Source organism: Helianthus annuus, chromosome 13 (genome assembly GCF_002127325.2).
Source record: "Helianthus annuus cultivar XRQ/B chromosome 13, HanXRQr2.0-SUNRISE, whole genome shotgun sequence".
Classification (NCBI taxonomy): Eukaryota; Viridiplantae; Streptophyta; class Magnoliopsida; order Asterales; family Asteraceae; genus Helianthus; species Helianthus annuus.
In genome coordinates, this window is record NC_035445.2 from 90,504,227 (window position 1) to 90,523,057 (window position 18,831).

Sequence of the window (18,831 nt, forward strand, 5' to 3'; positions counted from 1 at the left end):
ACTTTAGTGTGGTTGGTGAGTTATTAGGAGGGTTGTATCGTCTAGTCACTGTATGATGTTTATGTTAGGACATTTGTTAGTTATTCACCTACTCTACCTAGGAAAAAAAGTGAGATGCATAACAAATTTTAACTTTTACTTGATATAATGACCTATAGTGTGTTGAGTTTATTTGACATGCGGTTTGTATATGATATCGAGACCTATAGCGAGTTAATCTCTAATATTCGACTAAGTTTTCCATGGCGTTTGACACGTTCGGCTCCTTGGCGCCGGAGGCAATTCGGTTCTTGTCTAGAGTTCAGCGTGTGGTCCACAACAACTTTTCGACCCCTCAGGGGCGAGACTTTGTTTTTAGTAGATTAGAATTTTCTATTCAGAAAGGGATGACGGTGCATGTTGTTGCTCGTCTACCTGCTATCCTTATGTAATTTGCCCTGATAATTTGAATGAAATAAAAATCTTTAATAAAAGGAAATGGTTCTTTAGTTTGTATTTGACATGTTTTATAAAGTGTTTTTTAAATAAAAGTATACTTGTTTAAAAAATTTAGAGTTAAATGTCATTTTAGTCCCTATGGTTTGGGTCATTTTGTCAGTTTAGTCCAAAGGTTTCATTTTTAACCTGTGGGTCCAAAAAGGTTTCACAGTTGCCATTTTAGTCCATTGGGTTAACTTCATCCATTTTTTCTGTTAACGAGAAGACCAATTCGGTCATTTGATATGTAATTCTGTTAACTAGAAAGACAATTCAGCCATATAAAATGACCGAATTGGCCTTCTCGTTAATAGAAAAATTGGATGAAGTTAACTCAGTGGACTAAAATGGCAACGGTGAAACCTTTTTGGACCCACAAAATTAAATCTTTGGACTAAACTGGCAAAATGACTCAAACCACAAGGACTAAAATGGCATTTAACTCAAAAATTTTAAAAAAGAATAAAGTTAGTTAAAATAAATATAAAAAATAGAAGATGGTTTATAAAAGGCAACCACACGTGAAGAAACTAGAAAGTGGTTCCCCACCAACCCCAAAATGCAAAGATATAAATACATCTTCCCCTTCACATTTCCGCATTCTACAATGCTTTAACGCCTCAAGAACTCCAATAAAAATCACTCCTTTTCTTCTTTTTATGCTTTATAGATCTGTTTACAACATACCCAAATCAAATCACAAGGTAACGTTTCAATCTTTTCACAATTCAGATCCATACTGCATCTGGGTTCGATCCATTTAGTGATTCTTGATGGGTATTTTTCATAGATTCAAGAATTTGCTTTTGCTTTTGCTTTTATTCATTGAAATTGTTAATGGGTATTATCTTCCTGGTAGTTTCCCTCACAAATACAATGTGGGTGATAGATTAAATGTGAAAGTGAATTCATTAACATCTATAGATACAGAAATCCCATATGGGTATTACACTTTACCCTTTTGTAAGCCTCTTGAAGGCATTAAAGACAAGGCTGAGAACATAGGTGAGCTTCTAATGGGAGATCGGATCGAAAACTCACCCTATCGGTTTAGGATGTTCAACAATGAAAGTGAGATAGTTTTGTGCAAATCGAATCCGTTGTCGAGTGATGAGTTCAAGACTTTGAGGGATAGAATTGATGAAATGTATCAGGTTAACTTGAATCTTGATAATCTTCCTGCAATTAGGTACACTAAGAAAGATGGATACTATCTTAGATGGACTGGTTACCCTGTGGGAATTAAGGTTAATGATGGTTATTATGTGTTTAATCATTTGAAGTTTACGGTTTTGGTTCATAAGTATGAGCATAACAATGTTGTTGGTGTGATTGGGACCGGGGATGGGGCCGAATTGATCACTCAAAGGAATGAAACAAATGTTGATGGTTATATGGTTGTCGGGTTTGAGGTTCAACCATGTAGTGTGAACCATGATGTTAGTTTGCTAAAGGATATTAAACCATATGGGAAATACTCTAAACCGATTAGGTGTGACCCTTCTTCGGTCACAATGGCTGTGACCGAAGGTCGATCGGTTACTTATACTTATGAGGTTTCGTTTATCACAAGTGATATAAAGTGGCCTTCTAGATGGGATGCTTATTTGAAAATGGAAGGTGCAAAGGTTCATTGGTTTTCGATATTGAATTCGTTGATGGTGATCACTTTTCTCGCGGGTGTTGTTCTTGTTATATTGTTGAGGACGATCCGAAGAGATTTGGCTCGTTATGAGGAGTTGGATGATGCTCAAACTCACATGAATGAAGAGTTATCCGGGTGGAAACTTGTCGTTTCTGACGTTTTTCGAGCTCCAGAACGTCCTCAGCTTTTGTGTGTTATGGTGGCCGATGGTTGTCGGATTCTTGGAATGGCGATCGCTACGATATTCTTTGCCGCTCTTGGGTTTATGTCCCCGGCTTCACGTGGGGCCCTCATCTCAGGTATACTCATATGTCAAGAACCTTTCATTTTAATATATATAGTCAAGGGCGGAACCCCGAGGGGGGGGGGGGTCAAGGGGTCTGTTGACCCCTTACCACTGGAATTCGTCATATTTATTTTATATAAAACATGAGTTTTTTAAAGGAGAATTTTTATAATGACCCTGACTAAAAAGTTTTGATTCTGCTACAGCTATAAGTTGTCACAAAGTGACACGCATGTTTGTTTTGTAGGTATGCTTATGTTCTACTTGTTGTTGGGAGTTGTAGCCGGATTTGTTGCTGTTTGGCTACAAAGGACACTCGAAGCCGGAAGCTCTCGAAGATGGTTTTTCGTGTCATCACGAGTCGCATGTTTCTTCCCAGGCATCTCATTCCTCATACTAACAATCCTAAACTTTTTCTTATGGGCAAGTCAAAGCACCGGGGCGATCCCCTTCACAACCTTCATCATACTAATTCTACTTTGGTTTTGCATCTCGGTCCCCTTAACCCTACTCGGCGGACTCGTGGCCTCACGAGCCCGATACCTCAAATACCCGGTCCGAACAAACCAAATCCCTAGAGAAATCCCGGCTCATAAATTCCCTTCATGGCTCTTAGTTCTTGGAGCCGGGACACTCCCATTCGGAACCTTATTCATCGAGCTATTCTTCATCATGTCTAGCATATGGCTTGGACGTGTTTACTACGTATTTGGGTTTCTCTTCGTTGTCCTTGTTTTACTCGTGACTGTTTGCGCTGAAGTGTCACTTGTCCTCACTTACATGCATCTTTGTGTCGAGGATTGGCAATGGTGGTGGAAATCTTTCTATGCTTCTGGATCAGTTGCTCTTTATATCTTCTTGTACTCGATTAACTATCTTGTTTTTGATCTTAAAAGCTTGAGTGGACCTGTGTCCGCGATAATCTACTTGGGTTATTCGCTGTTTATGGTTATTGCGGTTATGCTGGCGACTGGAGCCGTTGGGTTCTTGACATCGTTGTTCTTTGTTCATCGTCTTTTTTCATCAGTCAAGATTGATTGATTGATTGATTATTTGAGGATGTAGGGAAGTCCAGTGATTTTGAGTCGTGTTAGTTTAATAATGAACAAAGATTTGACTCATGTGAGCGGTTTTTAGATGTATTTACACGCGATTATGAGGCGGAATTAAATTAGTAGAATGATTTTGTTAATTTGCAAGTGTTTTTTTCCATTGTGTTACTGTGATTATACATTATTGGTTTGTAAAAAAAATTTTAAGGGGTGTCCTCGTAGTTGTTTAGAGTTGTCATTAGTATAAAAATTGAAAAAAAAAATAAAAAAATTTACACTACCGGAAAAAAGTTGAGCCGTAGCCCGTGCTACGCCTAGAACTTCTTTAGGTCCGCCCCTGAAACCGGTTGTTTCATAATATGTTACCTTATATTTTTAATTTGTGTTAGTTGAAGCCTAAATCCACATATATCCCAAGGACATATTTAATCATATACTATGTGAGTATGTATATATAAAAAATAAAAAAATAGTTTAACCAACCATATTTATTTTTATGGCGGCTACTGGCGAAAGGTATTGATTGTGGCTAGGGCTGCAAACGAACCAAACGTTCGGCGAACAGTTGGTGAACCGTTCGGCGGGAAGTTCATTTGTGTTCGTTCGTTTAATAAATAAACGAACACGAACAAGAAATTTTGTTCGTTTAGTTAAATGAACAAACATGAACAGAGGCCGTGTTCGTTCGTTTATGTTCGTGGACGTTCGGTAACGTGTCCGTTTGTGTTCGATAGTTCATTAGTGTTTTTAGTTTTTATATCTATTTAAATACTTCAAAATTCCGACAAATTAAATATCTAATAAGTGTCAGTGTATTATATATTCTGTTCATGAAACGATTGTTTGTGTTCATTTGTTTCCATTTGTGTTCATGAACATTAATTTGTGCTCATTTGTGTTCGTCAACGTTCGTTTTTGTTCGTTGCCTAAAATTAACAAACAAACACGAACAGGTTCATTTCCTTAACAAACGAACACGAACATAAAATCTCGTTCGATAAGTATTCGTGAACGGTTCGCGAACACATATATTTCTCAACAAACGAACACGAACAAGGTCTTGTTCCTGTTCGTTCGGTTCGTTTGCAGCCCTAATTGTAGCGACAAGACCCCAAGGGAGGAGGCGGAAATGATTGCATTGAGGCTGCGGTGACGTGGTGGTGCCTGCGACACTGGTAGTGGTGTCGGAGAAGCGGACGAATCGGACGATGGGTTATGGTGGCAGTGGCAGAGTGTGGTTGTCAGCCGCGGTACATTCAGTGGTGGCTAACGTTTGGTGGTGAATGCGATTGGTGATGGAAACAAACAATGGTTGTGGTGTTGCTCACTGTGCTAGTCAATTTAAACCATTATTTTTAGTTTAAAGTGTCTTAAGAGCGGTCTAGTTTGATCCGTTGTTAAATTTTAGTGGGGCTCGTATCAACCGGATGTATATATTTTTTAATCACATCTATTGGTTAGTAATTATCTATTTTAATGTTTGATTATACTCCTCAATTTATTTTTTTTAACCGCCAACGAATCTTTCAAATGGGCTACTGGCAAAATTCACCACATCAAGATACACTTGCCTCCGAACCGGGGAAAATCCTCATCTAGGGCCAAAGCTGGTGAACACTCGCCCTAAAACGCGACAATGCGGTGAGGTAAAACCCGCTCAGTTCAAGGATCGAACTAGCGATCTCTGCCTAGTCTCCCATTATCACTAGGTGCCGCAGAAACTAACGGGAAGAGCAAGAATCGAACCTGGGTCACTTAAAACACCAGGTCTCTCCCTTACCACTCCTCATTTATTTTAATCTCCAATGTAAGCAAGCAGCCACACTTCATTTACTTCCTCACATTACATTCAAAGCAACAAATTTCATCTTCTATTCCTGGTTAATTGGTCAGACTTTGACCAACCTGTGTAGTAAATTAATAGATAATTTTTTTTTTTGAACGGTAAAATTCTATGATTATAGAACAGGGCCAGCATATGCTGTAAAACCCGAATGTTACACTACGAAGAAAATATAAACAAAACTCAGAAACAAAACATTAAAACACACCCCATCCACCCATTGCTCGTATTATTTGACTATGTCTCTAATATTGAAGTCCACCCATCTCTCCCACGCTAATTCTTTGAACTTTGATCTACTTTTCAGCCACAAGAACGTGTCTTCTTTGATGTCGTCTATTATTTTACTTCCTGCTCTTGTGCCTCCTTTGAACTCCTTCTCATTTCGTGTCTTCCAAAGGTTCCATATCGTTGTTTGAAAGACCAGTTGCACTATTTTCTTCCATTCCGATGATCCAGCCAAACCATCCGGGTATTCTATCATCTTCTTGCATGTACTCACGTCCGCAGTGGTCGGTAATTTCAGCCACACAAGGATGTTCCACCAGACTGCTTTTGACATTATGCATTCGTATATTAAATGTTCCACTGATTCCTCCCTCAATCCACATCTTGAGCACAAATCGTTTTCCAGAACTATACCTCTATTCTTTAGTTCTACTTTTACCGCGATTCTTCCGATAGCTACCCTCCACGTAAAGTAGTTTATCTTTGCCGGCGCCCATGTGTTCCAGTGATTCCACTGTTCTTCCGGTTCAGTTATGAGTTGTTTGTCGATCAATCTCTTGACCGCTGCTACTGAGAACGTCTCCCATTTGTCATTCTTCCATCCCCATCGGTCCACTCCTATACCAATTTTTGTTTTATTTAAATCGTTCCACATACCCGACCATTGCCTCCATTCTTCGTCGCTGTTTGGTGGTCTACTCCACTCAATATTCCATTGAGTTTCGTTTCCTACCTTTATTCCACAGTTCGCCACAATTGCTTGCTTGTTTTTTGCAATCTTAAACAAATCAGGGTATCGGTCTTTAAACGGTAACTCACCTACCCAATTATCCAGCCACAGTTTGATCTTTTTTCCATCTCCTATTTTCGCCACTAATCTTTCCTTTAAGCAGCTCTTACAGGCACAAACTTTATCAGTTTACTTTATTTTATACGGGTCGTATAATTTTATACGAATCATCTAAGAATATCACGTGTGATTACTAATACCCCTGTTTGTATATGCCTGAATTCGAAGATTTAATGTAAAATTAAATGTTGTTCTTTCGGTGAAAAGCACGAATAAATAAATAATATTTGTGGATGTTGGAAAAGTAAAAGCAAGTATGATTGGGAATCAAATTCATCATGTTTCTTCGCCTCTTTTTATGATTGGTTGTTGGCCTTATGTCTAAAAATTGATTTCGTCTTCTTCAAATTTAAATTTAAACTAGTAGTATTAAGCCCTATCGCGTTGCGGTGGGGTTGTAAAACTGTTTTAAATAATACCAATGTTATATTATCACCAACAACCAACATGTATTAATGTGAAGAAATTAGATCGTAACGTAAAACACAGAAAATAATAACTAAGTTGACTTAGTACCCGCTCGCTGCGACCAACTTGTTATGTTAAATGGGAAAAAAAACAACGTAAAAACGTTAAACCATACACGTACGTTGCGTCGTATTTAAAGATGATTATGGTTATCGAATAATGTTCGTGATCCCTTCCATTGAACAATACCCTTTAAATAGGGAGAGATATCACAAGTATATGGAAACAGATAAATGATACAATAATTACATGATTATCTCCTAATATAAACCAATCAATATATTCTAAATATATATCGTCTAATAGCCCCCCGCAGTTGGAGCGTGATAGGAATGAACACTCAAACCGGACCGAAACTCTTCAAACAGCACTCGAGGCAAACCTTTAGTGAAAATGTCTGCATACTGTGACGAGGAAAGGACATGAAGAACTTTAACGTGACCGAGATGAACCTTTTCATGGACGAAATGGATATCTAATTCCACATGCTTTGTGCGCTGATGTTGCACAGGATTCTCCGATAAATAAACCGTAGATATATTATCGCAATAGACAATAGTGGCTTTGAGGATGGGAACCTGAAGCTCCAGCAATAAGTTACGAAGCCAACTAGCTTCAGCGACCGCGTTTGCAACCCCACGGTATTCAAATCTCTGCGCTGGAGCGAGAAATAGTACGCTGACGTTTAGATGACCATGAGACCAAATTATTTCTCAAGAAAACACAGTAACCTGACGTGGACCGGCGAGAATCAGGGCACCCACCCCAATCAGCGTCTGAATAAGCTATGAGTGTTATAGGTGAAGAAGCAGATAAATATAGGCCAAAGTCGATGGCGCCATGAAGATAACGCAGGATACGCTTGAGAAAGGCAAAGTGAGGTTCCCGTGGGGCATGCATAAACAAACAAACCTACTGAACGGCATAAGTAATATCCAGTCTGGTGAAAGTGAGGTACTGAAGAGCTCCTGCAAGACTACGATACAGGGTGCTATCGGTCATTAATTCACCATCTGTTGCGCTGAGTTTGGTGGTGGTGTCACATGGGGTAGCACAAGGTTTACAGTCGGTCATGTTAGCACGGTGAAGAATATCTCGGGTGTACTGTGATTGAGATAAGAACAATCCCTTAGAGTCCCGTGTGACCGTGATTCCCAAAAAATGATGAAGATGGCCCAGATCCGTTATGGCAAATTCACGAGATAAGATGGCTATGATGGACTGTAGGAGAGCCGAGTTGGAGGCGGTGAGGATTATATCATGCGTGTACCCTGGCGAATATAAAGAGTGACGAATCACATACACTGCTTCGAAACCTATGAGAGAGTAGGTATGTGAAGAACCACGTGTACCAAGCCCTAGGGGCCTGTTTGAGGCCGTAAAGTGACTTTTTCAATCGACAAACATGATCAGGGAAATCCTTATTAACCAGGAGGTTGGTGCATAAACACAGTTTCTTCCAAGTTGCAATGAAGGAATGCATTCTTAACATCTAACTAGTGTATAGGCCAATTTCCGGAGACTGCAAGGCTTAAAACTGTACTAATGGATGCTGGTTTGACAACTGGACTGAGAGTGTCATGACAGTCGATGCCTACTGTTTGTGATTTTCCATTGACCACCAAGCGGGCCTTATACTTCTCTCGAGGGCCATCAACCTTAAATTTACGACGGAATAAGCACATGCACCGTATAATAGGTAAGCCAACCGGTCTGGCAACCAACTCCCATGTTTGATTTTCCTATAAAGCACTATATTCGTTTTGCATAGCTTGTTGCCAATTAGGGTCGGTAAAAGCCTTTTGGTAGGATGTAGGAAGAGGTGAAATAGTCGAGGCGGGTGAGGAAATAGTGAGACCAAATTTGGGATTGGGCTTCGTGACCTCAACTTTGGACCGGGTCATCATGGGATGTTGGTTTTAGGGAATAGGAACGGTCATAGGGACAGTAGGTGAGTTGTCACACCCCAATATTCCACGTGTTACCGGTGGGCCCGGCGAGGAGTATCGTGACGTAGTTGATATCATCATTGGCAACACACGCAATAATATAGCACAGCGGAAGGTTGGTAAATAAACTATTACAAACCATACTGTCTGTCGATGTTCGAGTACATGAATAATACAGACTGGAATGTAATAAGATCCACAGGCGGATCATAAAGTACAAAGAAACATAAACTACAGACTCCGGGTATCTATGGGATTTGCAAGATCCACTACAACACCCTATAGCTCCAGCCTATTTCGATAAGTACCTGTCAATTCAATCTTTAGGAAAATACGTCAGTATACACTGGTAAATACAATTTAACTGACTCGTTTTGAAAACATTTAAGAAAATTGATTTAGATGCACATGGCACAAATCCTTTATAACTTGGGACAATCTTTATTAAGATCTTGCATACAGCTTTACATATTTGTCATACAAGTGGGCCCGGTTTGGAAGCGGGACATGATTAACTGACTCACCACTTATAGAACCCACAAAGGAGTTATCCCCAACATGTGGGTAATTTAAAATTTAGCATTTGCATCTGTCAGGTGCATGCCTGCACCCCGTGCATAGGTCGTGGCCATTAATAATTTAAATGAGCCGAGGATATCCAGGACACGGTCGTTAACCCCCAATTGTTTATGTTATCAAATAATACAGATTAAAACGGGTTATGCGGATTTATTAAATCACAATCCGACAAAATAATCCCATACCCGACCAAGCGGTATTAATATACCGTATCCCAAGCCCGTATAGGGAAAATAAGTTAAAAGTATTTACCTGGTGGTAGCAGTAAATTCCTAAGGTTCTTGAAAGGCACTTTTTACCGGAAGCTATTAATCTGTATGGAAGGTTTATTTATCTATTAGGATGCTAACGGGTCGTTATTTAAGTCAAGGACTTAGATCGGCTAGCTAGAAGGAAACCTTACGGACCTAAACGGTAAATTAAGCGGAGACTGGGATAGAATGTGATTTAGACCCGACAAGCTTGGATACTTGTATAATATGGGTAAACTAAACACATTCTGGAAAATGAGGATTTAATGACAAGGTTAAGCCCGTTTCGGCTACTTTACGTAAACTAGTCACGTAAACCGATCCGAACGCGTAAATGCGTAACGGGTAACCAAATAAATTAAATACAGGTCTTAATCATTATTATGCTCAAAATATGTTAATATATCAGTAGTATATCAACATTTATGCCCAAAAAGCAATTTAAATCAAAATAAGTCCCATAAGGGTATTTTGGTAATTTTAATGCTCATAAAGGAGTTTAATTATAAAACTGAGTTCCAGGTCTGATTATATTAATAAAAACATGTATTTTAATGAGTTATATCAGTAAGATACTTAATATATGAAAAATATACCTTTTATTACCAATTATGCACCGTAGGGGCATTTTGGTAATTTTACATAGGCTTTTAAAGGCTAAAATAGGTTTCTGAGTTTAAAACTTTAGCTTACTGTAATATTATGTAAATTAGCTTAAAACATTAGTAGGTTATGAGTTTTATATGACAAATATAGTTTTGACCCATACTAGGTGCTAAAAATGCTTAAAATGCGATTTAAATGGCTATTATGGTAATAATAGGAAATCTGAGATTTTGGTCAGTTTATAAAGTTCAAAATATTATATTTATCATATGGAATCAGTAGCAAAAATTTTGGCACTAAAATGTTAGGTAAAACTCATTTTATGGATGAAATGGGTAAAACCGGTAATTACCGAAATTAGGCTATAATCCTATGTTATGCTCAGCCTAAAAATAGATAAAAATCTTTAAAAATCCCAAGATATTATTTAACATCAGTAGGTAGAAAGTTTGGTGTCAAAAATTGGGTTTAGGTAGGCTTCATGCTAATTACGCCTTTTAAATACTAAAAAGTTCCTTAATTACGCTATTGAGCATAACTCCCATTCTAGACTTCAAACTGATGTCAAATTTTCGGGACATGTCTAAATATCAGTAGCAAAGGTTTAGTTCATTCACATTGCTAAAAATCTCGGTTTTATGTAAAAAGGGCGTTTTAGGCATTAATGAGCATAATGACGATCAAAAGCATATCTCACAAACGATTAGGCACCATGCAATATAACTTCAGAGGGTTATACTACAATGTAATATGGTCCTAATGGAAGCTTAAAACATTGAAGAATTAAGCTTGAACGGGTCAGAACTGAAAGTCAAAGCAAAAGTCAAGCTTTTGCGACTTTCGGTTATAATCTGCCCTTAGACTATTAATTGTCGGATTAGGACTGATACATGTTTAGATAGTCATTAGAATGTTAAAATGTAATTTAGAACCTCTGTATTATTAGTTAAAATCATTTTTGTCATTTCTGTCCAGTTTGACTTTTTGTCAAACTACTTTGACCCGACATTTAATCAGTCAAACGAGATAATTAGGAGACACCCTTTCAGGGGTTAATCACCTATACTAATGTGGTTTCATAACCACTTTCAATTTGATCAGTGGTTAAGCCACATGTAATTAAAATGAAAGTCAAACTGATTAAACACTAAGTTTGACTTTTAAGTAATTAAGCTAAATTAAACAACTAAATAAGTAATTAGAAGCTTACTAATGGTCCTAGCAATCTTTTCTACACTTGTAATCCTCTTGTTACTGCTGAGAGCTCTAGAGCAAGTCCCACAATTGAATTGTTGCAAATGATGTTCAAGAACACAAGAGGAACTCTCCTTATATAGTGATTTCCATGGATTTAGATTACTTCCAGGTGTTTTAGGAGGCCCTGGGATCACCCCAGGTGTCCTAGCTATTGTAATAAACTGACTTACAGCTCCCTACGTCGTTAAAAACTAGGCTAAGGCGGTGTAACAGGTTAACCCGCACCTGGCAGCAAGTTTCTGTATCTGGCAGTCCCTCGCGGGCCGCGTAAGACCTAAGGGGTGTCTTACGCGGGCCGCCTGAACCTGGTTAACTGGTAAATCAAGTTTCCTTGTTGGCAGATTCAGTCCCTGTTCGTTTAAACCCCTTTTTAACTTCATTTTTGGCAATCAAGGCCCTTGTAGTTAGTTTGGTGAAGCTCTAGGGTGAATAACCAAACTTCGTTAGGCTCGGGTTCGTTAAATTTATTGATGAAAGTAAGTTTTATCAAGTTGACGCTTTTAACCCAAAGTTTAGAAAACATGCTTAACGATCTCGGAATCACGTGAAATTTTTTACCTCATATTCTCAGGAGTATATTTGAATATTACGAAGCCTCGGTTTCGTTAAAAGGCCACTCAGAGGTCAGAATTGACATATTACACTTTTAACCCTTGTAATTTATAATCTTTCGATTATTTTCACAAACGGCTTCGTATACCTAATCAACCACCCATTTAAGAATATTTTCTTCACGTGTGGTCATTCAGAGGCTCAAGTTTGGCATGTTGACACTTTTAGTCCTTTCGTTTGCATATTTTCACTTGTTGTCAACTTTAGTCCCTTAAACTCAATTTTTCGCATAACCGGAGTTTAGGACACGTGTCTATGTATAATTGGACACGTTTTTACGTGGTGTTACATCCTCACCCCCTTAAAAGAAATCTCGACCCCGAGATTTACTGGAATAAGTGAGGGTACTTCTGTCTCATAGTGGACTCAACTTCCCACGTATACTCTGGACCTCTACGAGCGTCCCATTTAACCTTTACTATAGGTACATACTTCCTTCGGAGCTTTTTGACTTGTCGATCCTCGATCGATATAGGTTTCTCAATGAACCTCAAGCTTTTATCAACTTGCACGTCTTTATGAAACATTGCTAGAGATTCATCGGCTAAACACTTCTTGAGATTACAAACGTGGAACACATCATGAATTCCACTCAGCTCCTTTGGCAAGTTTAGCTTATAAGCTACACTGCCGACACATTCGATGATCTCGAATGATCCTATATATCTAGGGCTCAACTTGCCCTTTTTATCAAAACGCATCACACCTTTCCAAGGTGACACTTTCAATAAAACTTTATCGCCTACTTCAAACTTGAGAGGCTTTCGCCTCTTATCAGCATAACTTTTCTGCCTATCCCTAGCAGCTTTTAGGCGATCACGAATCTGGACAATCTTGTCCGTTGTCTCAAGGACTATATCAGGTCCTGATATCTGAGCTTCTCCCACTTCTGCCCAACAGACAGGCGTTCTGCATTTCCGACCATATAATGCCTCAAAAGGCGCAGCCTGAATGCTGGTATGATAACTATTGTTATAGGAGAACTCAATCAATGGCAGGTGGTCATCCCAAATACCACCCAAATCAATAACACATGCACGAAGCATGTCTTCCAAAGTTTGAATAGTACGCTCACTCTGACCATCAGTCTGAGGATGGTAAGCAGTACTAAAATTTAAAGGTGTGCCCAAAGATTGTTGGAAACTTTTCCAAAAGTGAGAGGTGTATCTAGTATCTCTATCAGAGATAATAGCCACCGGTACTCCATGAAGAGCTACAATCTTATCGACATACAACTGGGCTAACTTATCGGAGCTATGAGTCTCCTTGATGGGCAATAAATGAGCTGAATTCGTCAATCTATCAACAACGACCCATATAGTATCATTTCCGTGCCTTCTTTTAGGTAACTTGGTTATAAAATCCATGGTTACCATTTCCCATTTCCAAGTGGGAAGTTCCGGCTGTTGTAGAAGACCTGATGGCTTTTGATGTTCAGCCTTAATCTGAGCACATGTCAGGCACTTAGCTACATGGGTGGCAATAGATTTCTTCAAACCTATCCACCAGTAATTGGCCTTTAAGTCTTGATACATTTTGTCGCCTCCCGGGTGAACCGAATACTTAGAGTTGTGGGCTTCCTGAAGGATCACATCCCGAAGTCCTCCATGAATAGGAACCCAAATTCTACCGTTCATTCTAAGAATTCCATCCTTTCCAGGTGTTAACTGTTCAGCAGTTACACCTAACTTTTCATTTGGAAGATTAACTTCCAATGAAGCATCTTTTTGTGCAGCTAATAGTCTTTCATTCAGACTATTCTTCAATTCAATGTTCTTTGCATTGATACTAATCGGTTTGACTCTTTCCTTTCGGCTTAGAGCATCTGCACCACATTCGCCTTACCGGGATGATAGCGAATCTCGCAATCATAATCATTTAAAGTTTCCATCCAACGGCGTTGTCTCATATTAAGCTCTTTCTGGTTGAACAAATGTTGGAGACTTTTGTGATCTGAATAGATTACACATTTTGTTCCATACAAATAGTGTCTCCATAATTTTAGTGCGAATACAACGGCACCCAATTCCAAATCATGGGTGGTGTAATTCTTTTCGTGCACCTTTAACTGTCGCGATGCATAGGCAATTACATTGCCCCGCTGCATAAGTACACACCCCATGCCAGTGTGTGAAGCATCGCAGTATACAACAAACTCTTCAATACCCTTTGATAAGGATAAAACCGGAGCATTGCTCAATCTTTGCTTTAGAGTCTCGAAAGATTCCTGCTGCTTGGGACCCCAGGCAAATTTTACATTCTTGCGGGTCAAGGAGGTTAATGGTGCAGCTATTCTTGAGAAGTTCTCGATGAACCTTCTATAATATCCTGCTAAACCCAGAAAGCTGCGAATTTCTGTAGGTGTCTTAGGTGCTTCCCAATTCATAACAGCCTCTACCTTGGCAGGATCTACTTGAATACCTTGTTCACTGACAACGTGTCCAAGGAACTGGACCTTACGAAGCCAAAATTCACACTTGGAGAATTTGGCATACAACTTCTCCTATCGAAGCAGTCCTAAAATACACCGAAGGTGCTTTTCATGCTCCACTTGGCTAGGAGAGTAAATAAGTATGTCGTCTATAAAGACAATGACAAACTTATCTAAGTATGGCTTGCAGACTCTATTTATGAGATCCATGAATGTTGCAGGTGCATTAGTGAGCCCAGAAGGCATCACTAAAAACTCGAAATGTCCATACCTCGTTCGAAATGCTGTCTTCGGAACATCTTCAGTTCGGACCTTGAGTTGATGATACCCAGATCTCAAATCAATTTTTGAGAAATAACTCGCTCCTTGGAGTTGATCAAACAAGTCATCAATCCTGGGTAAAGGATAACGATTCTTGATCATTACCTTATTCAGTTCACGGTAATCAATGCATAAGCGCATTGATCCGTCCTTCTTCTTCACAAACAGAATTGGAGCTCCCCAAGGCGAAGAGCTGGGCTGAATGAAACCTTTTTCTAATAACTCATCCAGTTGGGTTCTGAGCTCTTTCATCTCGGTAGGCGCCAGACGATACGGAGCTCGTGCAATAGGCGCAGATCCTGGAAGGATGTCTATCCTGAATTCTACTTGCCTCTCAGGAGGTAATCCAGGTAACTCGTCAGGAAAGACATCATGATACTCTGAAATAATTGGAATGTCTTCAATCTTCGGCTTCGGGTCATTGACAGTCACTTGTGCCATGTAAATGACACATCCGCCCTTCAAACACTAGGATACTTTAAGAATAGACACATTGCTGGGCAACCCATACTGTGTGTCTCCTTGGATAGTGACTGATTCACCGGAGGGGGTTTTGATAATGATAAGCTTTTCATCACAGGCAATTTGGGCTTGGTTATGTGACAACCAATCCATGCCTAAAACTATATCAAAACCAGCCAATTTCATTGGCAGGAGGGACAACGTGATAGAATGGTTCTTAATGGATATGGAACATCCATCAAGAAGAGTTGAAGCTGATTCTAAGGTACCATCAGCGAGTTCTACCTCATACTTTATGTCTAGAGTCTTAATAGGCAAATTCAACAACTTACAAAACTTGTGATCTACGAAGGACTTATCAGCACCGGAATCAAATAAGACTCTAGCATAAATATTATTAATGAGGAAGGTACCTGTTATGATGTTATCATCGGTCACCGCTTCCCGTGCCTGCATCTGAAACACCCTGGCATTGTTCTTCTTAGCCTCCTCAGGCTTCTTCGCATTCTTGGGGCAATTGGTCTTGATGTGCCCCTTTTCATTGCAACCGTAACATGTTGCATCCTTAATGTTCCGGCACTCGACAGATTTGTGCCCCTTCTTCTTGCAGATTCCACATGGTTTAGCCTGCGGGTCTTGGTTGCACTTGCCAAAATGCCTTTTGTGGCAAGTCTTACACCTGGGCTTATCACCAGTCTGCCCTTTCTTGGAACCAGAGTTCCCTTTTCCTTTCTTATTCGACTGGGAGGACTGATCATCCTCTCTCTTCCTCTTCCCCTCTTCAGAATTTTTCTTCGCCCTGCTCCTCACAATATCCAAAGTGAGGGATAATGATAGATCCACAGCGGATCTATAGGTGGTTGGCTTTGAAGCCTTAACATTCCCCTTAACTTCAGGGGCCAAACCACCAATAAAACGCGCAATGCGCTTGGGCTCAGGTGTGACTAGATACGGTACAAGCCTCGACATGGAATTGAAACTAGTCACATAGGATCTACAGTTTAGATCCTTCATCACGAGGGTGAGAATATCAGTCTCTATGCGCTCTACTTCATGCTGAGGACAATAAGTGTCCTTAACCAGATCAACAAACTTCTCCCATGAGAGATTATACAAATGCACTTTCCCAGTGGATTGTACAAGCGCTTTCCACCATGTAAGGGCATCGCCCTTAAAAGATTGGGAGACAAACATAACCACATCTTCTTTAGCGCAACCGCTAATATCTATCACCGTTTCCATCTCATCTAACCACTTCATACAGTCTATCGCCCCTTTTTCTCCTGTAAAGTCTCTTGGCTTACAGGAAACAAAATATTTGTAAGTACAACCCTTGGCGTGCCTAAGGGTAGGCTCAGGAACAACCTGCTTCTTGGGTACACTACCCTGGTTAGACGAGTGCAAGGACTCACTTTTCCTATGAGTATGGGGTTGAGAATGGGTTTTCGAAAGAGTTTGAGACCGAACAACACTCGGCTCTTTAAACTTAGCCTCTACCGCTTGAGAAACTGCAGCAGTGATCAAAGCTTGCAGTTCGGCACCAGTAATATTGATTCTGGTGTTGCCCTCTGCTGGATGACTGTTTGCTTCGTCTGAGCCAACCATTTCTGGATGCTATAATATAGAAAATAATAATAATTTAAAATACATATAGATTCATTGCATTGATGATCCAGTGGTCATGGTATTATTAAACCATTTAGACCATTTCAAATCATAACTAAAAGTTAATAGAATGCATTATTCTTTACATTATTGGGCAGGGGAAGGATAGAAATTTCACAACTGCCAATGTCGTAAAAGACATTTTATTCATTATTAAACTCGTCTTGACGGACATTTAAATAGCTTAGGAAGCTTGTCACAAGGATGAGTTAAGATCTATCTAACGATCTCTAAGACCGGTGATCTTTTAAGGGTTGAACAAAGTTCATCGCCTTTTTGACAAGAAGTTTATAAATTGTACTTTCATTGCCATTTTTACACCTTAGCTTTAAAAGCATGCATCTCAAATGGATGTCTTGGTGTATACATCATATTGATGTTTACTAGCCATGATTCGCATTGATCATTTTAGCTTTATGTGACTTGGAGAAATCCAAGTACCTTTTGGAAGCTTGTGTGGTTTCTCGTACCGCACAGCTAGGAATGTTAACATGTTTTCAGATGTTAACAGAGATTTGCTATCTTAAAAAGGTTGTACCATCATAGCCAATTAATACTTTGGCTAGGTTATACCTCTAAGAATTTCTTTGGCAGATCAATTATAAATTGAAAAGAGATAACAGGGTGTAATAAAATACACAATTAAAAACCAAAGTTAAAACTTCATTAAACTGAAAACAAGTACAACTGCCCTAAACAAGACTTAGAAAAAGACAAACTACCCGCACAGGGGCATACATAAAGGAAAATAAGTCCACGCAGGGACTTGATACAGAAACCAAACAAATGTCCTCGCAAGGACACGATTACAACAACCAAGAAAATAGAACAATCCTCTACTTCTTCTTCCCTTTGATAAGGTTCGCAAGGCCTTTCATGAAGCTAGTATGCCTTTCCTTGTTCTTCCTAGCCTTGTTTTCAACCTTATCTAGCCTCTCCAGAATTTCTTGAGTTTGTTGCTGTTGCTATAGCTGCTGGGGAGGAGGTGGCTGGTACGGCGGGTACTGTTAACCCTGACCCGGGTATCCAGCTGGATGCATAGGAGGGTAAGTAGAAGGATAGAGGTGGTGATACTGCGCAGCCGTAAGGTATAGGTCTTGAGATACATAGTCCGAGGGGTACCCCAATGGGTTCTCATAAGGATTGTACCTGGAAGGACATGGGTACGTCGGAATTGGGTTATCAAAACCCACAGGCGGCTGAGGTGGTGCATAAGAAGCTTGCGGAGGATTAGCCTCCGGTGCCACGTTTGAGGGTCCACCCATCTGGGGGTCCTCCGGAATAGGGGGATAGGAACTCGAACCATGAGGAGAACTGAAACGGGGTCCTCCTCTAACGGACATGCGTGCGTTCCTCCTTCGCCTCGGAGGCTCCGGAGGTGGCTGCAGTGGCTGTTGCGGTGGCTCCTCTACCGGGAGTGGTGGTGGTGAGACAGCTTGAAGTTGAGGATCTTCCAAAGGTGGTTGGGCTGGAGAGCTATGGTAAGATGGTGTAAAGAACCATTCATAGGTACCCATCCTCTCCTGGAATGAGTCGGGCCCACGGTAAGGGGATCCCTGAAACGGAGACCCACTAGATATGCTGATAGGGTGGCCCGGGGTTCCTGTTTGTATCTCCAGGTCGGGGTCATCATCCATTTCCATTTCCTGAGAGAAATGGTCCTCAGGGCCCAATGGGTTATAGCCAAGAAAATCAATAACATAGTCGGTTGGGTTGAACTGTCCCGGGGAGTAGGGGGAGTCAGAGTGGTGAAATGAATGGGATTGCAAAGAGTGGTGTGAATGGTAAGACTCATGCGAATGGTGAGATTGTTGAGAATGGTGAGAGTGTTCGGGCTCGTTTGGAGCAA

General features: G+C 40.1%; 2 protein-coding genes across 2 annotated transcripts; one reads left to right on the forward strand and one right to left on the reverse strand.

Annotated features, from left to right (window-relative positions):
* The first annotated feature begins 1,099 nt into the window (after positions 1-1,099).
* LOC110898607 (transmembrane 9 superfamily member 11) lies at positions 1,100-3,529 on the forward strand. The gene is made up of 2 exons (XM_022145412.2): positions 1,100-2,421; positions 2,656-3,529. The coding sequence occupies exons 1-2, from the start codon at positions 1,251-1,253 to the stop codon at positions 3,447-3,449; spliced, it is 1,965 nt and encodes a 654-aa protein (XP_022001104.1). The 5' UTR covers positions 1,100-1,250; the 3' UTR covers positions 3,450-3,529.
* Positions 3,530-17,989: 14,460 nt separating this feature from the next.
* On the reverse strand, positions 17,990-18,625 carry LOC110901280 (leucine-rich repeat extensin-like protein 5). The gene has a single exon (XM_022148118.1). The coding sequence runs from the start codon at positions 18,623-18,625 to the stop codon at positions 17,990-17,992; it is 636 nt and encodes a 211-aa protein (XP_022003810.1).
* Positions 18,626-18,831: the final 206 nt, after the last annotated feature.

Bases quoted from the DNA above. Each gene is read 5' to 3' on its own strand.
- LOC110898607 (XM_022145412.2), top strand. From the start codon at position 1,251: ATGGGTATTTTTCATAGATTCAAGAATTTGCTTTTGCTTTTGCTTTTA. The intron at 2,422-2,655 runs GTATACTCATAT...TTTGTTTTGTAG, and splicing joins ACGTGGGGCCCTCATCTCAG to GTATGCTTATGTTCTACTTG.
- LOC110901280 (XM_022148118.1), bottom strand. From the start codon at position 18,625: ATGGAAATGGATGATGACCCCGACCTGGAGATACAAACAGGAACCCCG.